General features: G+C 33.7%; 1 protein-coding gene across 2 annotated transcripts; it reads right to left on the reverse strand.

Annotated features, from left to right (window-relative positions):
- Positions 1-3,212: 3,212 nt before the first annotated feature.
- On the reverse strand, positions 3,213-9,252 carry LOC127105356 (factor of DNA methylation 1). 2 transcript variants are annotated; one of them, XM_051042527.1, is made up of 8 exons: positions 9,033-9,252; positions 7,324-8,207; positions 6,396-6,577; positions 5,577-5,666; positions 5,163-5,450; positions 4,773-4,988; positions 4,438-4,675; positions 3,213-3,427 (listed from the first exon to the last, which is right to left on the reverse strand). In XM_051042527.1, exons 2-7 carry the CDS (start codon positions 8,198-8,200, stop codon positions 4,445-4,447), a joined length of 1,884 nt encoding a protein of 627 aa, XP_050898484.1. In that variant the 5' UTR covers positions 8,201-8,207; positions 9,033-9,252; the 3' UTR covers positions 3,213-3,427; positions 4,438-4,444. The 2 variants fall into 2 exon arrangements, with proteins under 2 accessions (XP_050898484.1, XP_050898485.1); XM_051042528.1 differs by having other exon boundaries at positions 3,213-3,436.
- Between the last annotated feature and the right edge of the window lie 3,152 nt (positions 9,253-12,404).

Genomic DNA, 12,404 nt, shown 5'->3' on the forward strand with positions numbered 1-12,404 from the left:
TTATGGACTTCGTATTTCAGATTTGCAAGAGAAGGAGACATTTGCGACATACCAAATGATGTTTATTTGTGACATTTGAAGAAATAAAAAACAAGAGCATTTTCAGATAAGTTCATACTCGTTCCGGAAATGTATCTCCGGAATAAACGCTAGTTTTTCAGATAGAAAACAAGATTAATGTGATCAATAAGGCTTGAAATAAATGATGTTTACATGAAATTTTAATTTCTTTTGCTCCGATTGATGTGATGAAACACAAGATTGAAGATTTGGAGTTAAAATGTGGATCGAGAATGAAAGGGTTTTTGGTGAGGATTAAGTGAAAAACAAATATGGGTATGTAATCATGCAGCTATGTGTTTTATCAAATTATTCTGAAGAAGCATCTCCGGAAATATCTGACATGCAAAAGTGACAATAAATTTTAAAATTCCGCTCCTAACTTTCGAAGATGCATTTCCGGAATGTCCATTGAATTGATCAACAATTTTTTTTAGTATTCATTTAGGATGACACTCATTTGGTGCTCCATAACGTTGGTGCATGGTGTGTCCGGAGATGTATCCAGAATTTGAGGGGCGTTTTAGTATTTTTGCGTGGTGCAAAAGTAACATATAGGGTGTATTAAGAAATTCTCTTTACAAAACTATTTTGTAATGTGAGGGTTGTCCGAGCTTTATAAACACTACACATGTCATATTCCTAAATAATGTGGGACTAAATCCACCCCTTCAAACTTAACACAAAATATAAAGAGCTTTATAAACATTACACATGCAATGAAATTGGAATTTCCAACGGTCACCCTTGCGCTCGGGACCCAATGTGAACCTGAAGCGTGGACGGTGCGGGAATCCTAACAACGTATCCATAAAAGTGTTGGAGGCTTTAATGAAAGCAATCCAACCGTCACCCTCGCGCTTGGCCCCAATGTGAACCTGAAGCGTGGACGACGCGGGAATCCTGAGGCTTTAAGGAAAGCAATCCAACCGTCACCCTCGCGCTTGGCCCCAATGTGAACCTGAAGCGTGGACGACGCGGGAATCCTGAGGCTTTAATGAAAGCAATCCAACCGTCACCCTCGCGCTTGGCCCCAATGTGAACCTGAAGCGTGGACGACGCGGGAATCCTAACAACGTATCCATAAAGGCGTTGGAGGCTTTAATGAAAGCAACCTAAACGCCATAATTAGGCGGCTAGTATGAAGTTTGTATGTTTTCGAGCTTGTAATTAATAATGTTCTTGCATTGTTTTTGGACATTTTCTGTCAAATTTGAGAAGATGAAACAAGATCCCATCGAACTCAGAAGAAAACAAATTTCAATAACACAAATTTCCATTTGATAACAATAACATCACAACCAACAACAATTACCGAGAGCAGAATCACTTTACTGATGAGTGGCCAGTACTTATGCTTGATTTCAGGAATATTGGCTGAAATGTCTTTGGAGGCTGTGGAAAACTCTTAAACCATGCTAATAAAATTGGCACTTCCATGTCAAAGATGGTCTGTGCCCCATGTTTGTCTGTTCATAGTATGTGTTGAGTTCTTTTCATTTTGCGGTTACACGATTTAACTTTATCTTTAGCATTTGAAAATTGTATATCACGATCAAAATCATGTTCTCCAAATCTTTTTATAGCTTGACTTGAGGCAGGAATAAATGAAACCCCGGTCTTAAAATCAACTCTCCATCCAAAGACTTCAAAAAATGTTTGTTTTAGTAGGAACTCTATTTTTTGTGCCTATAGTTGGGTTTTTACATCTATTGTGGTAATGGCTAAGAAAGTATATAAAGAAATGGGTTCCATGCATTTATGCAGAGTTATAGTTTTCAGTTGTCTGATCTGACCAGATTATCAATCATATAGCCAAGATTGTATGCTTTAAAGTTGGGTTTTGGTAATTTGTTTTAAGTTGTTTTTAATTTTTGATGTGTCTGGTTTCAATTTGTGATTGACCAGATTCTAAAGATGTTCATGTACAGCTTGATATAGGTTGAAAGATGGAGAAGGTTATGGCAGTCAATTGAGTGAGAAAGACACAAGAAAGGCTGAAGATAATAAACACATATATGTAGAGTTTAATTGTTAGATATTGTGTACATGCGAACTTTAATGGTTTAGATTTCAAAAATAAGGTTTGGTTCAAGATCCACCTATTGTAGTATGATTCCCTTAGTTATATGTGTAATAAGAGTATAGTGGAGCCATGTGCAAATGTTGATCTCTCATATTTTTCTTGTCCATAAAAAGAACAAATCATGTGTTCTCAACCATCTCAGGGTAATTTGTACAATAGTCTTTGCATTGAAGAAATGCACCTCATGGGTAATTTGTACAATACTCATTGCATTGAAGAAATGCACATCATGGTAAAAAAATTATCTGTAGCTATCAATCAATTGGCTGTTCCTCGCCAGATTGTTTTAACTTTAGAAAAAATAACATCATAGAATATAAATATACATTATAATTAATATATCAAATCATAGTCAAAATCGTAATTTTTTCAAACAAATTATAACATATAAATTTTTTTTTTAATAAAGTGATGAAATATCTAAAACAACATTTTAAAAAAAATTATTTAAATTGAATTTTCATTTGAAAGTTTTGTGAAAAATTTCCTTTTAAATTTATTTTCAACAAAAATATCTAATACTATAAAAATAATTTTAGAAAAAAGCCGATAAGTAGACAAAATACTCCTAGAAAGTATATATTGACATTGAAACCTATTTTGATAAATGGTAAATACACTGAAAACAGTTTTGCTCAAAGCTATCCGGACTACGAATTTACGAAATTCTTATTTCAATCGATGCTACAAAATATAAACCACTTTAGTTTCAACTTATTTTCAAGAAAAAACAATTTATAAAATCAGTTTCCTAATCAAAATGAAGTTGGACTCTCAATTTTCAGTTTTTCAGCCTACAAAGTAGGCGCTCTCCCCAGTTAAATAAATGATCTAAAAATATGTAATTCTGTAATTCTTTTTTTGGGGGGAGAAATAAAAAAAACTATTGTACCTGTAACTTTACCTATCCAAACTTATCTTTAAAATTTTGATATTTTCACTATTTTCACAATTGTCATCGATTTATGATCTCAATTTTATTTTTCTGTAGTTTATAAAAAACTAACAGTTTGCTCCTCATTTTGGAGGAATAAAATCCATTTGTAAATTATAATCAGCAACCATATACATAAAATAGACAGAGATAACATTTGCGATAACTAATAACAGTTTCATCATCAATAGTTCAGAGTGGAATTTTAGGAATGGAATAGCAAGAGTAAAGAAGTTCCAGTACACAATAGATTAAACAGCTCCCTGAAGTCTGAAGGCTGTGAAAAAGATCATACTTCCATCTTTCTCCAAAGCTCAAGGCACAGCATAACATGGTGTAGTTCTCCCCTGCAAAACCTCCTCAAGATAAGCATATTCAGATTTTACGGGGGCGTATTTAACTGAATTGAAATGTGCATTTGTGCAATTATACATGTAGCCATCCTAATATCATAAACTTTTCCTTTCTGAATATGATAAAAAAAAGCTTGTGCAGTCTATCAGTCATCGTTTTATTTTCATCTTCTGTTTTTCAAAATTATCCATGATAGACATGAACGATTGAAAGGGTCAAGTTCTAACAAAACCAAATACCTGTTGATGCATTGTTTGCGTAACACAGGAGAACCAACATGTCAGGTGCAAGGAAAGCTTGAGTTTGTTTGACAGACTTGTAAACTAGTTGTAATCACTTTTGGTAAAGCTTTTAAAAGTATTTTAGATTAAATAATGTATATAGAAAATAGAACTTGTACAAAAATTACATGAACATATCTGTCATTTTATATTTATCAGTTAGTTCACCAACTAATTTAAACAACCACTTGAATTTTAATCAATTTTCATTTATGAATTTTCAATTACAAACTACTAGCTATTGGTTATAACATATAAACTACTTACACTACTACCATACAGATACTACAGAATACGGTGCGGATAACTTCACCTAAGCCACACCCTTTACCCATTCATCACCTAAGCCACACCCTTTACCCATTCATCGGTCATAAACAAATTGCAGAATAGATTAATGTATTGAATTACATTACACTACTCTAGCAAGATATTAAATAATTTAAGAACTCATTCTAGATATTAGATGACGTTCAATATAAACCTAAATTGATATCTTATTTAATTATTTAGTATTGCACCTAACAAGGGTCTAAAGGTTGTTGCATGTACATATGGATGCAATTGGGTCACTATTTCTTTCTTTCTTTCCAAATTACTATTTTCTTTCTTTCTTTCTTTCTTTCCAATTTAGCAAAGCTAGCAATGGAATATCAATGCAATACTCATTAATGGGTCAAAGCAGTGCTGAACAAGAGCTTAACTAAAAGCCTGAAAGATACCTTTTGCCTATTTTCTCTTGCGCTTAAGGTTCTTCATATGATCCACAATATAAGTAATAACTTCTTTCAATGTTGCCTTTCTCTTTTCTTTGAAGTTCCATAGCTCCCAAACAGCATATCCACCACTTGCATTGTATTCATTTATTTCTTTCAAGGCTGTTTCAACAGCTGAATATACCTCATCTCCCCATTCCTGCTTGAGATTTCGTAATTTCTCATCTTCCTCATCTATAACTGTCTGTGTCAATATAACAGTATTACGGGTTAATTATTATACTATTTCTCTAATGAGGCATAACAACATCTAAAACAGAGTGCGTCTCTATGATGCATACCACATGATCATCATTCACTTTAACCACTTTAAAAGGGTGCCAAGCTGTATTCTTCACATTCTCCTGCCACATAGAGCAAAGCTCAACACCCTTGATCCCAGCTTCTTCCTCAGAATATCTTTTCTTTGACGCATTCAGAAAAACCTTCTGGTCAAGGTCTCCCATTCTCTTGGTCCCAATATTAGTTTTAGCACCAGTCAGCATTTCATTTAACCCCTACAATAATAGCAATTAGAAGGAAAAAAAGAAGAAGGGGGGAAACAACTTTAGCCTCTACAATATCTCACTGCAGAACAACAAGTGTGAGGTTTAAAGGATGCAACAAGTGTGAGTAGCATTTCTTTTCATATAGAATTAAATAAAATTAGAAGAAAGTAAATGAGATCATACTTCTATTAATTCTTTCCGAGCTTCCTGAAGTTCATCATTGCTTCGACGCTCCTTGGTCACGAGGGTGTTATTCATGGCCTCCATATCTTCCAAACTATCTATTTTGTCTTCCAATTCAGCATTCATTTCTTCCATTTTTTTCTTGATAGCTGCATCATCTTGATCTCCAAGATGTTTCATAACTTGCAGTTTCCCTTTTAACTCCTCAATCTCCATTTCTAACTTTTGTTTGGCGTCTAGTTGCTTCTCCAATAGAAGGATCTTGTTTAAGGCCTCTTCTTTTTCTCTCTGATAGTTTGGAAATCCACGTCAGCAGAAAACATTCAAATGGATGATATAACTTATAAGTGATAAACAGCATAAGCTGCTGTAGTAGAGTTTTTTCATAACAAAGAGAGTCAATAGAAGAAAAACCTTTTGCTCTTCAACAAGCCTGAAAACATTTTCATCAGCTATCTTCTGCTCCTTTGAAGCCGCCAAGAGTGATTCATTCCTTATGTCTTTCTAGAAGAACAAAGAAGTAATATTAGAAGTTTGTAAAAGCACACGCAAAGCTGATGATTTCAAAGTTTTAAGGCCCCTGAAGCATGTGAAGATTACAAAGTGGGATACCAAAAAGAAAATCTGGGTTTTCTTATGGATTTTAAAAGATGCTTTTTTAAATAAAAAATTCACGCAAAGATTTCATATACTATATGAAACTACAAATCCTCAAAACGAAATCTTGACATAAATGAGGTAGTTAACTAAAATCATAAATATAAATTGATAATTCCCACAATAATCAAAAGCTGTAAATTTGGCATATAGACTTTGGTCTAATTAGCAGATAGTGGAATGCTAGTAAAAGTTGGGATTCACTTAAATGGAATCAATAGGGTCAAAATAAAGCACTTTGTTATTCAAATGATGAGCAACCAAGGACATTAGTAGGAGACTACAGACAAAGGTAGGTCAATTTTTTAAAAGGACAATGGTAGATAAAACTATGAAATCAGCAATAAAAAATATTTAAATTGGGCATATACTATAGACAAGGAGGAACACCTAGAAAAACCATAAGATAAACTATTAAGAAAGATCTCGAGATTAACAAATTGGATGGAAACATGGTCTTGGATAGAACATTATGGTGGAATTCGATCCATGTAGCTTACCCCACTTAGTGGGATAAGGCTTGGTTGTTGTTGTTGTGGGCATATACTAATCACCAAAAAGTGTAATATACATTACCTTCTTCTTGTCCTCTTCAAGTTTCTGCCTCTCTTGATCAGTTAGAACCTCACGTTTATTCAGATCTCTGCTCCAGGAGTCAAGCTTCCGCATTTTTTCATCCAATTCATTACTCAACTTTTCTTGTTCTTCCAAGATCCTTCGTACCTCCTCACGAGCTTTACGCTGCATACTCCTTGACTCTGACAAAAAACAAAGATGTTTTTGTAGCATTAAAATCTATGCAAGTTTTGTTTTCTTTCTATTCTTCTACTTCATAGAACGTACAAGAGTAGTAAAACATATGCGGCCAAACTTGAAGCACATTGTCTTTATATCATGGTTGTCAAAATCGGGATCTCAATAAAGATCGTTAGGGTATAGAAAAAGCTTAAATAATAGGATCGTAACACAATCGTAAGATCCTAACAGATAGACAAAATTATAACTAGGATAAATAACTTTTAACATAAAATTCTCATTAATTTAATCATCAATAGCAAATATCATATCCAAAAAACCATATTAGAAGGTGAATCAATACAGAATTCTCAAAGTTCCAATGGCTATTGTTTGCGGACAATCCTTATTTTGCAATTCTCAAAAGCTCATTTAAAATATTGCAAGTCCCAAAACCCTAAAATATGTGCACAGCCGTCAGGGTTAATTGTGAGTCAATTTATGAGCCGAGTCCAATTGTTTAATGACCTGATCAAAACGGGTCTGAAGCTGCGAAAAACAAAAAATGGATCGTCGGGATCCCAGGATTTAAAGATCTTTCTCTAGGAGTTCAACGCTTTAACCAAATCCAAGATCTTTGTGCCACTTATATCGGTGGCCAGTTGCCGGAGTGCAAGATCGGACGATTTCGGGAGTTAGAGGGAGATCCAGACAACCATGCTTTATATAGAATAAGGCAGAACCAGATTCAAAGAAAAATTATACAAACCTTCAACAAAAGCATTGTGAAGCTTGTCTTTCTCCTCCAGCATCCTACTTAAGGACATAGTCTTCTCATTATACTTATACTGCATTTTGTTGAGGTTTTCATTTGTAATATCAATTTCATTAGCCAGGTTTTCCACAATGCTGTTTCTGTTTTCAGATGCTTCTTGTACAATATCTGAAATTGTTCTCAGCCTTCCTTTATTGCGAAGGTACTCCCCAATTGGCCCCCCACCATAAAAATCATCTTCACGAGCAACCCATCCATAAATGTCAGAACTGTCCTGCAAGTCCATCGAATTCCAATCCCTTTTTCCATGCTGTTTAGTTTCCAAGGATTTTTCAAATTCACATGCATTCATGAAACCGTTCCAGTCATTGTTGAAGTCTATTACAGCCTGAGCAGCACCATCCATCATGAATACATGTACATCCAATGGTCTGTACTTGACAAATTCCTTTAGCCAGTATCCAGAATCATGCAATTCGCTCTTTATGTTAACAATTATGCCTGTCCATGGCCAAACATAATTTTCAACTTGCTGGACAGGTTGAATGGCAGTTTGGGTCACAGCTGGGGGAGGTACTTGTTCTGCTTCATTAACTAAGTCGGTCTGCAAATATTTTGCCAAAGCAAGGTGGTTTGCCTTTTGCATTGTGCTTCTGTTTGCAGAACCTTTACCTACTCCAGAGGCGTGTTGCAACAAGTCTTTATATTTGAATTCCTGCTTCTTTTTTCCAGAACAATATGGGCACCTTAGAGTGCCATTGAAATTCCGAACTTTGTATTTCCCAGCCTTTAACTGTTCGTAAGGTTTCTCAGAATACTCTTCAATCTCAGATTCACTGATATCTGACTCTTCTTCAGAGCTGTAGTCCATTGAAGCTCTGCATACAATTACATATGTCAGTTTTGAAGTATAAAATTACAATTTAAACTTGCAGCCACATAGGTATTCAACTCAAAACCAAATATCCCTAAACTACATAACCCCTAATTGATAACAGTAGGGCGGTTTATGGCGGAAAAATCCTAAATATCTCACGGCGATTCCAAAAACCGCCATGTATATCAGTAGCGGTCATGGCACCGCCATTTGACAACCCTGATTTCTACTAATATGAGTAACAAAAATCAAAATCAAACTACATATAACCCTTGACATAAAGGGAAAGTAAATGTCATCATAAATAATATGTATTTTAACAAAAAACTACATATAACACATGATCTTAACACATAAAATCAAACTACATATAACGCATGATCTTAACACATAAAATCAAACTACATATAACACATGATCTTAACACATAAAATCAAACTACATATAACACATGATCTTAACAAAAAAAATTGTTACTGAATTCCTGCATTTAAAAATGTCTAGTTTCCACAATGCAACATTCATTTACGTTATTTTAAAATGTCTAGTGTCCATGAGATTCAACCTTCTCTCTAAACCCTAATTTCTACTATTAACAGAAACCACATTTGCAAAATCAACTTAATCAAACGCAACAATGACCTAGCTTAGCTTGAAAAAAACATAAAGTCTCCAACTACGCATCTCCTAAAACATGCAATTAGATAACGGAACTAAAAAAACGAAAACAATCACTATATTCAACAAAACACACATCCATCTTCATGATTTTCAACGCAGAAAAATCTCAGCAACAATGTAAGCTCGGAGAGAGATTTTCACTTACAGTGATGAAGATTCCGTCACAGAGTGAAACGATCACAGCTCAAGCACACGGTGAGAAATGTGAAAAGGTGAAAAGTGAAAATGGAAATTGAATGACCTAATCCCTAGGAGTGTGTAGTAATAAATGGTTTTGGGAGTTATCCTCTGTGTTGGCGCTCCACGGTTTTAACTAGCAGCTATCTTTTGTTATTGGTTGATGAGAAGATGGTACAATTGTAGGGTAATGATTGGTTTAATGATGAGCTACAACGGTGTTGAATAGTGGACGTGACTGCATGGGATTATTAGTACTATTTGTGGTGAATTAGAGAATTCTTACAAGTTTTGGAAATTGGGACGCTGAAATAGTACAATGACTTTTTTTTTGTTTGGAGTTGCATGTGGTATAAATGGGCCGTTCTCTCAATTACAAGAATTGGGCTGGAAAATTTGTTAAAGGGGAGTACTACCAACACCCCTTTTTTACTATCATCAAAAGTATCACTTTCCTCGTCAACAGAAGTATCCTTTTCACTTGTTACTTTCATTTCAATCCCATTCATCATTTCTTCTTCAAATTTTTTGTATATCAACTTATAATAATTTCTTCTCCAAGATCATTCACCTATCTTATTTTAATTATTTATATATTTTTCAATTACATTGAAGTTATTAAAGTCACCCAAACCCAATTCAATATTTATCCTATTCCAAACAATTAAATTTTGCAGTGCCTTTAAAATCAAACATAATTCTCTAAATATGTCTCAATTTGATTTTTTTTTCTTCTTTCCAATAGGCCATACTATTTTTTTTCGTTATTTAATTTTTTTAATATGTTAAACCAATTCTTTTTAATATTATAATAATAAAATTATCATTTTAATAACGAATTTAAATTTTATATTTGAAGTTTTATATCAATGACTTTTTTTTTATTTAAAAGAAATAATATTCTACTAGTAAAAAATTAAAATTATTAAATAATAAGAAAATGAATAATAATAAAAATATTTTAAAAAATATGTTCATCCATTGAATTGTTAAAAGAATTTTTTTCATTGGGTGTGGTATAACACCTTTGCCTTAGTGATCTTCTTAGAAAATAGTATACTCGTTATTCATTTCACTCACAACACATCTTTTATAACCATATATTTTAGGATTGTTGTGTTTTTTTAAGTAGGAGAAGGCTATGAGCTTTTTCTTCACCCGCATTGGAATTCTTACAACATTGATCGCAATCATGAACACAAATTTTCGACAAGTAGGACTAGGAGGTCTAATTAAAAAGGTAAGAAAACTATAATTCAGTTGTTCACACGTAACCTTAACGGATGATAGCTCATATGACACATACCTATATAAATGAGATCGTATACAAAGATATTTAAATATTCATAGTATGCTTGAAATTCACAAAGGAGAAGTAACCTGAGGAGTTGAAGAACCACTTATTTTATGTGTTGCCGTTAATTAGTTTATTAAGACACATGTTAGACTTTAATTGATGTAACTTTATTTATATTTATCTCTTGTTATGTTGTAGTTGAAAGTTTTTAATTTTAAATGTATTTCGTACTTCTTCCCGCAAAGAAATTACATTAGACTAATTAATAACTTGATTATAAAATGAACTAAAAAAACATAATTATTTAGAAGTGCTTCCAGAGCTTGGTATATTGCCCCAACATTCTTTAAGCCAAATGACACCACCATCCATTCATAGGTGTCTAAGGCATGACTATACTTTTATGCAAATATACATTGATGATATATCCATCAAGTCCGTATCAGGAAGTTGTCATCTTGACCACCTTCAACAATCATTCGAAAGAACGAGAAAATATGGGCTAAAAATGAAGCCTCTTAAGTGCGCCTTTTGCATGCATATTGGAGATTTCCTTGGTTTCGTTGTCCACAAGAAGGGAATCGAGATAAACCAAAATAAGACTAAAGCCATCATGGAGACTCAACCTCCTTCGACCAAGAAAGAGCTCCAATCTTTATGGGGGAAGATCAACTTTTTGAGGAGGTTTATTTCGAACCTTAATGGCAAGACTCGAGCGTTCTCTTCGTTACTTCTCCAGAAAAAGGAAGAGTTCAAGTGGCAACAAGAGCATCAAAAGGTTTTCGACAAAATAAAGGAGTACCTGATGCACCCTCTGATATTGTCTCATCCTGTTAGGAATAAGTGCATGAGATTGGATATTTATGTCTCAGACTCGACCATAGGAAGCATGTTAGCACAAAAGGACGATAATGGCGTCGAAAGGACCATTTATTACCTCATTCGAGTCTTGAATGAAGTAGAAACTAGGTATAGTCTAATAGAAAAGACGCGCTTTTATTTATTTCTACTGTATGAAGTTAATGCATTACATAAAACCTGTTGAAGTTTATGTCTCTTCGCATTTTAATGTCTTTAAACATATGTTATCTAAGTCAATTCTGCATAGTCGAATTGGAAAATGGGATCTTGTCTTAACTAAATATTCCCTAACGTATACGCCTTTAAAGGCATTAAAGGGGCAGGTGGTCGTCGATTTTATCGTGGATCATGCGATAATCGAGAGACCTCAAAATTATTTGGAGAAGGCTTGGGTTTTGGGTTTGAAAAACTTTGAGTCTTCTCACTATCCTCCGAACTCTCATCCTTAACTAAGTTCTCTATCGTTTCTGGCACAACAGAAAAGTTGGTTGGTTAGTTTCTACCAAATCATCAAAATCATAAGAAGGAAATCATATGCATACCCATGTCAGTGCAGTCTTTGTGGATTTCTTCTATTTCTTGGGTTTGGTGGTTGAGGGGGAACCTGGATCCTGTTTTCGACTCTGAAACGAAGATGGCGTGTAAAAAATCGTCTCAAAATTAACCCAATCAAAATATGGAGAAAAGACTCACATTTTTATTTTTTATTTTGGGGTTCTTCTTCTTTTTTGACCTCACCAGCATTGGATGGACCTTCGATATTGGTTTCGTCTTTTGTTTCAATTTCACCTGCAACGAAGATAATATAAGAGACCGAAGGGATACAAAAAGAAGGGAGAATATATATATATATATATATATATATATAATATATATATATATATATATATATATATATATATATATATATATATATATATATATATATATATATATATATATATATATATATATATATGTAATTTTGATATGTACCATAATAAGGTAAGAAAACCCCATTGGAATTCCATCTGAACCAGGGGATTTCTAGGGATTCATGCAAAACACTGCGTGTTTAATCTCATCATTAGTTATAGTCTTACCAAGCTTTTACATATGCTCACATGATCAATGCAAGGAAAAGTGTACATAGTTTTCTCCCACATATGTCTTGTATCATGCAAAAGAGATTCTTGTAGTGAT

The sequence above is a fragment of the Lathyrus oleraceus genome, chromosome 7 (assembly GCF_024323335.1).
Source record: "Lathyrus oleraceus cultivar Zhongwan6 chromosome 7, CAAS_Psat_ZW6_1.0, whole genome shotgun sequence".
Taxonomy (NCBI): Eukaryota; Viridiplantae; Streptophyta; class Magnoliopsida; order Fabales; family Fabaceae; genus Lathyrus; species Lathyrus oleraceus.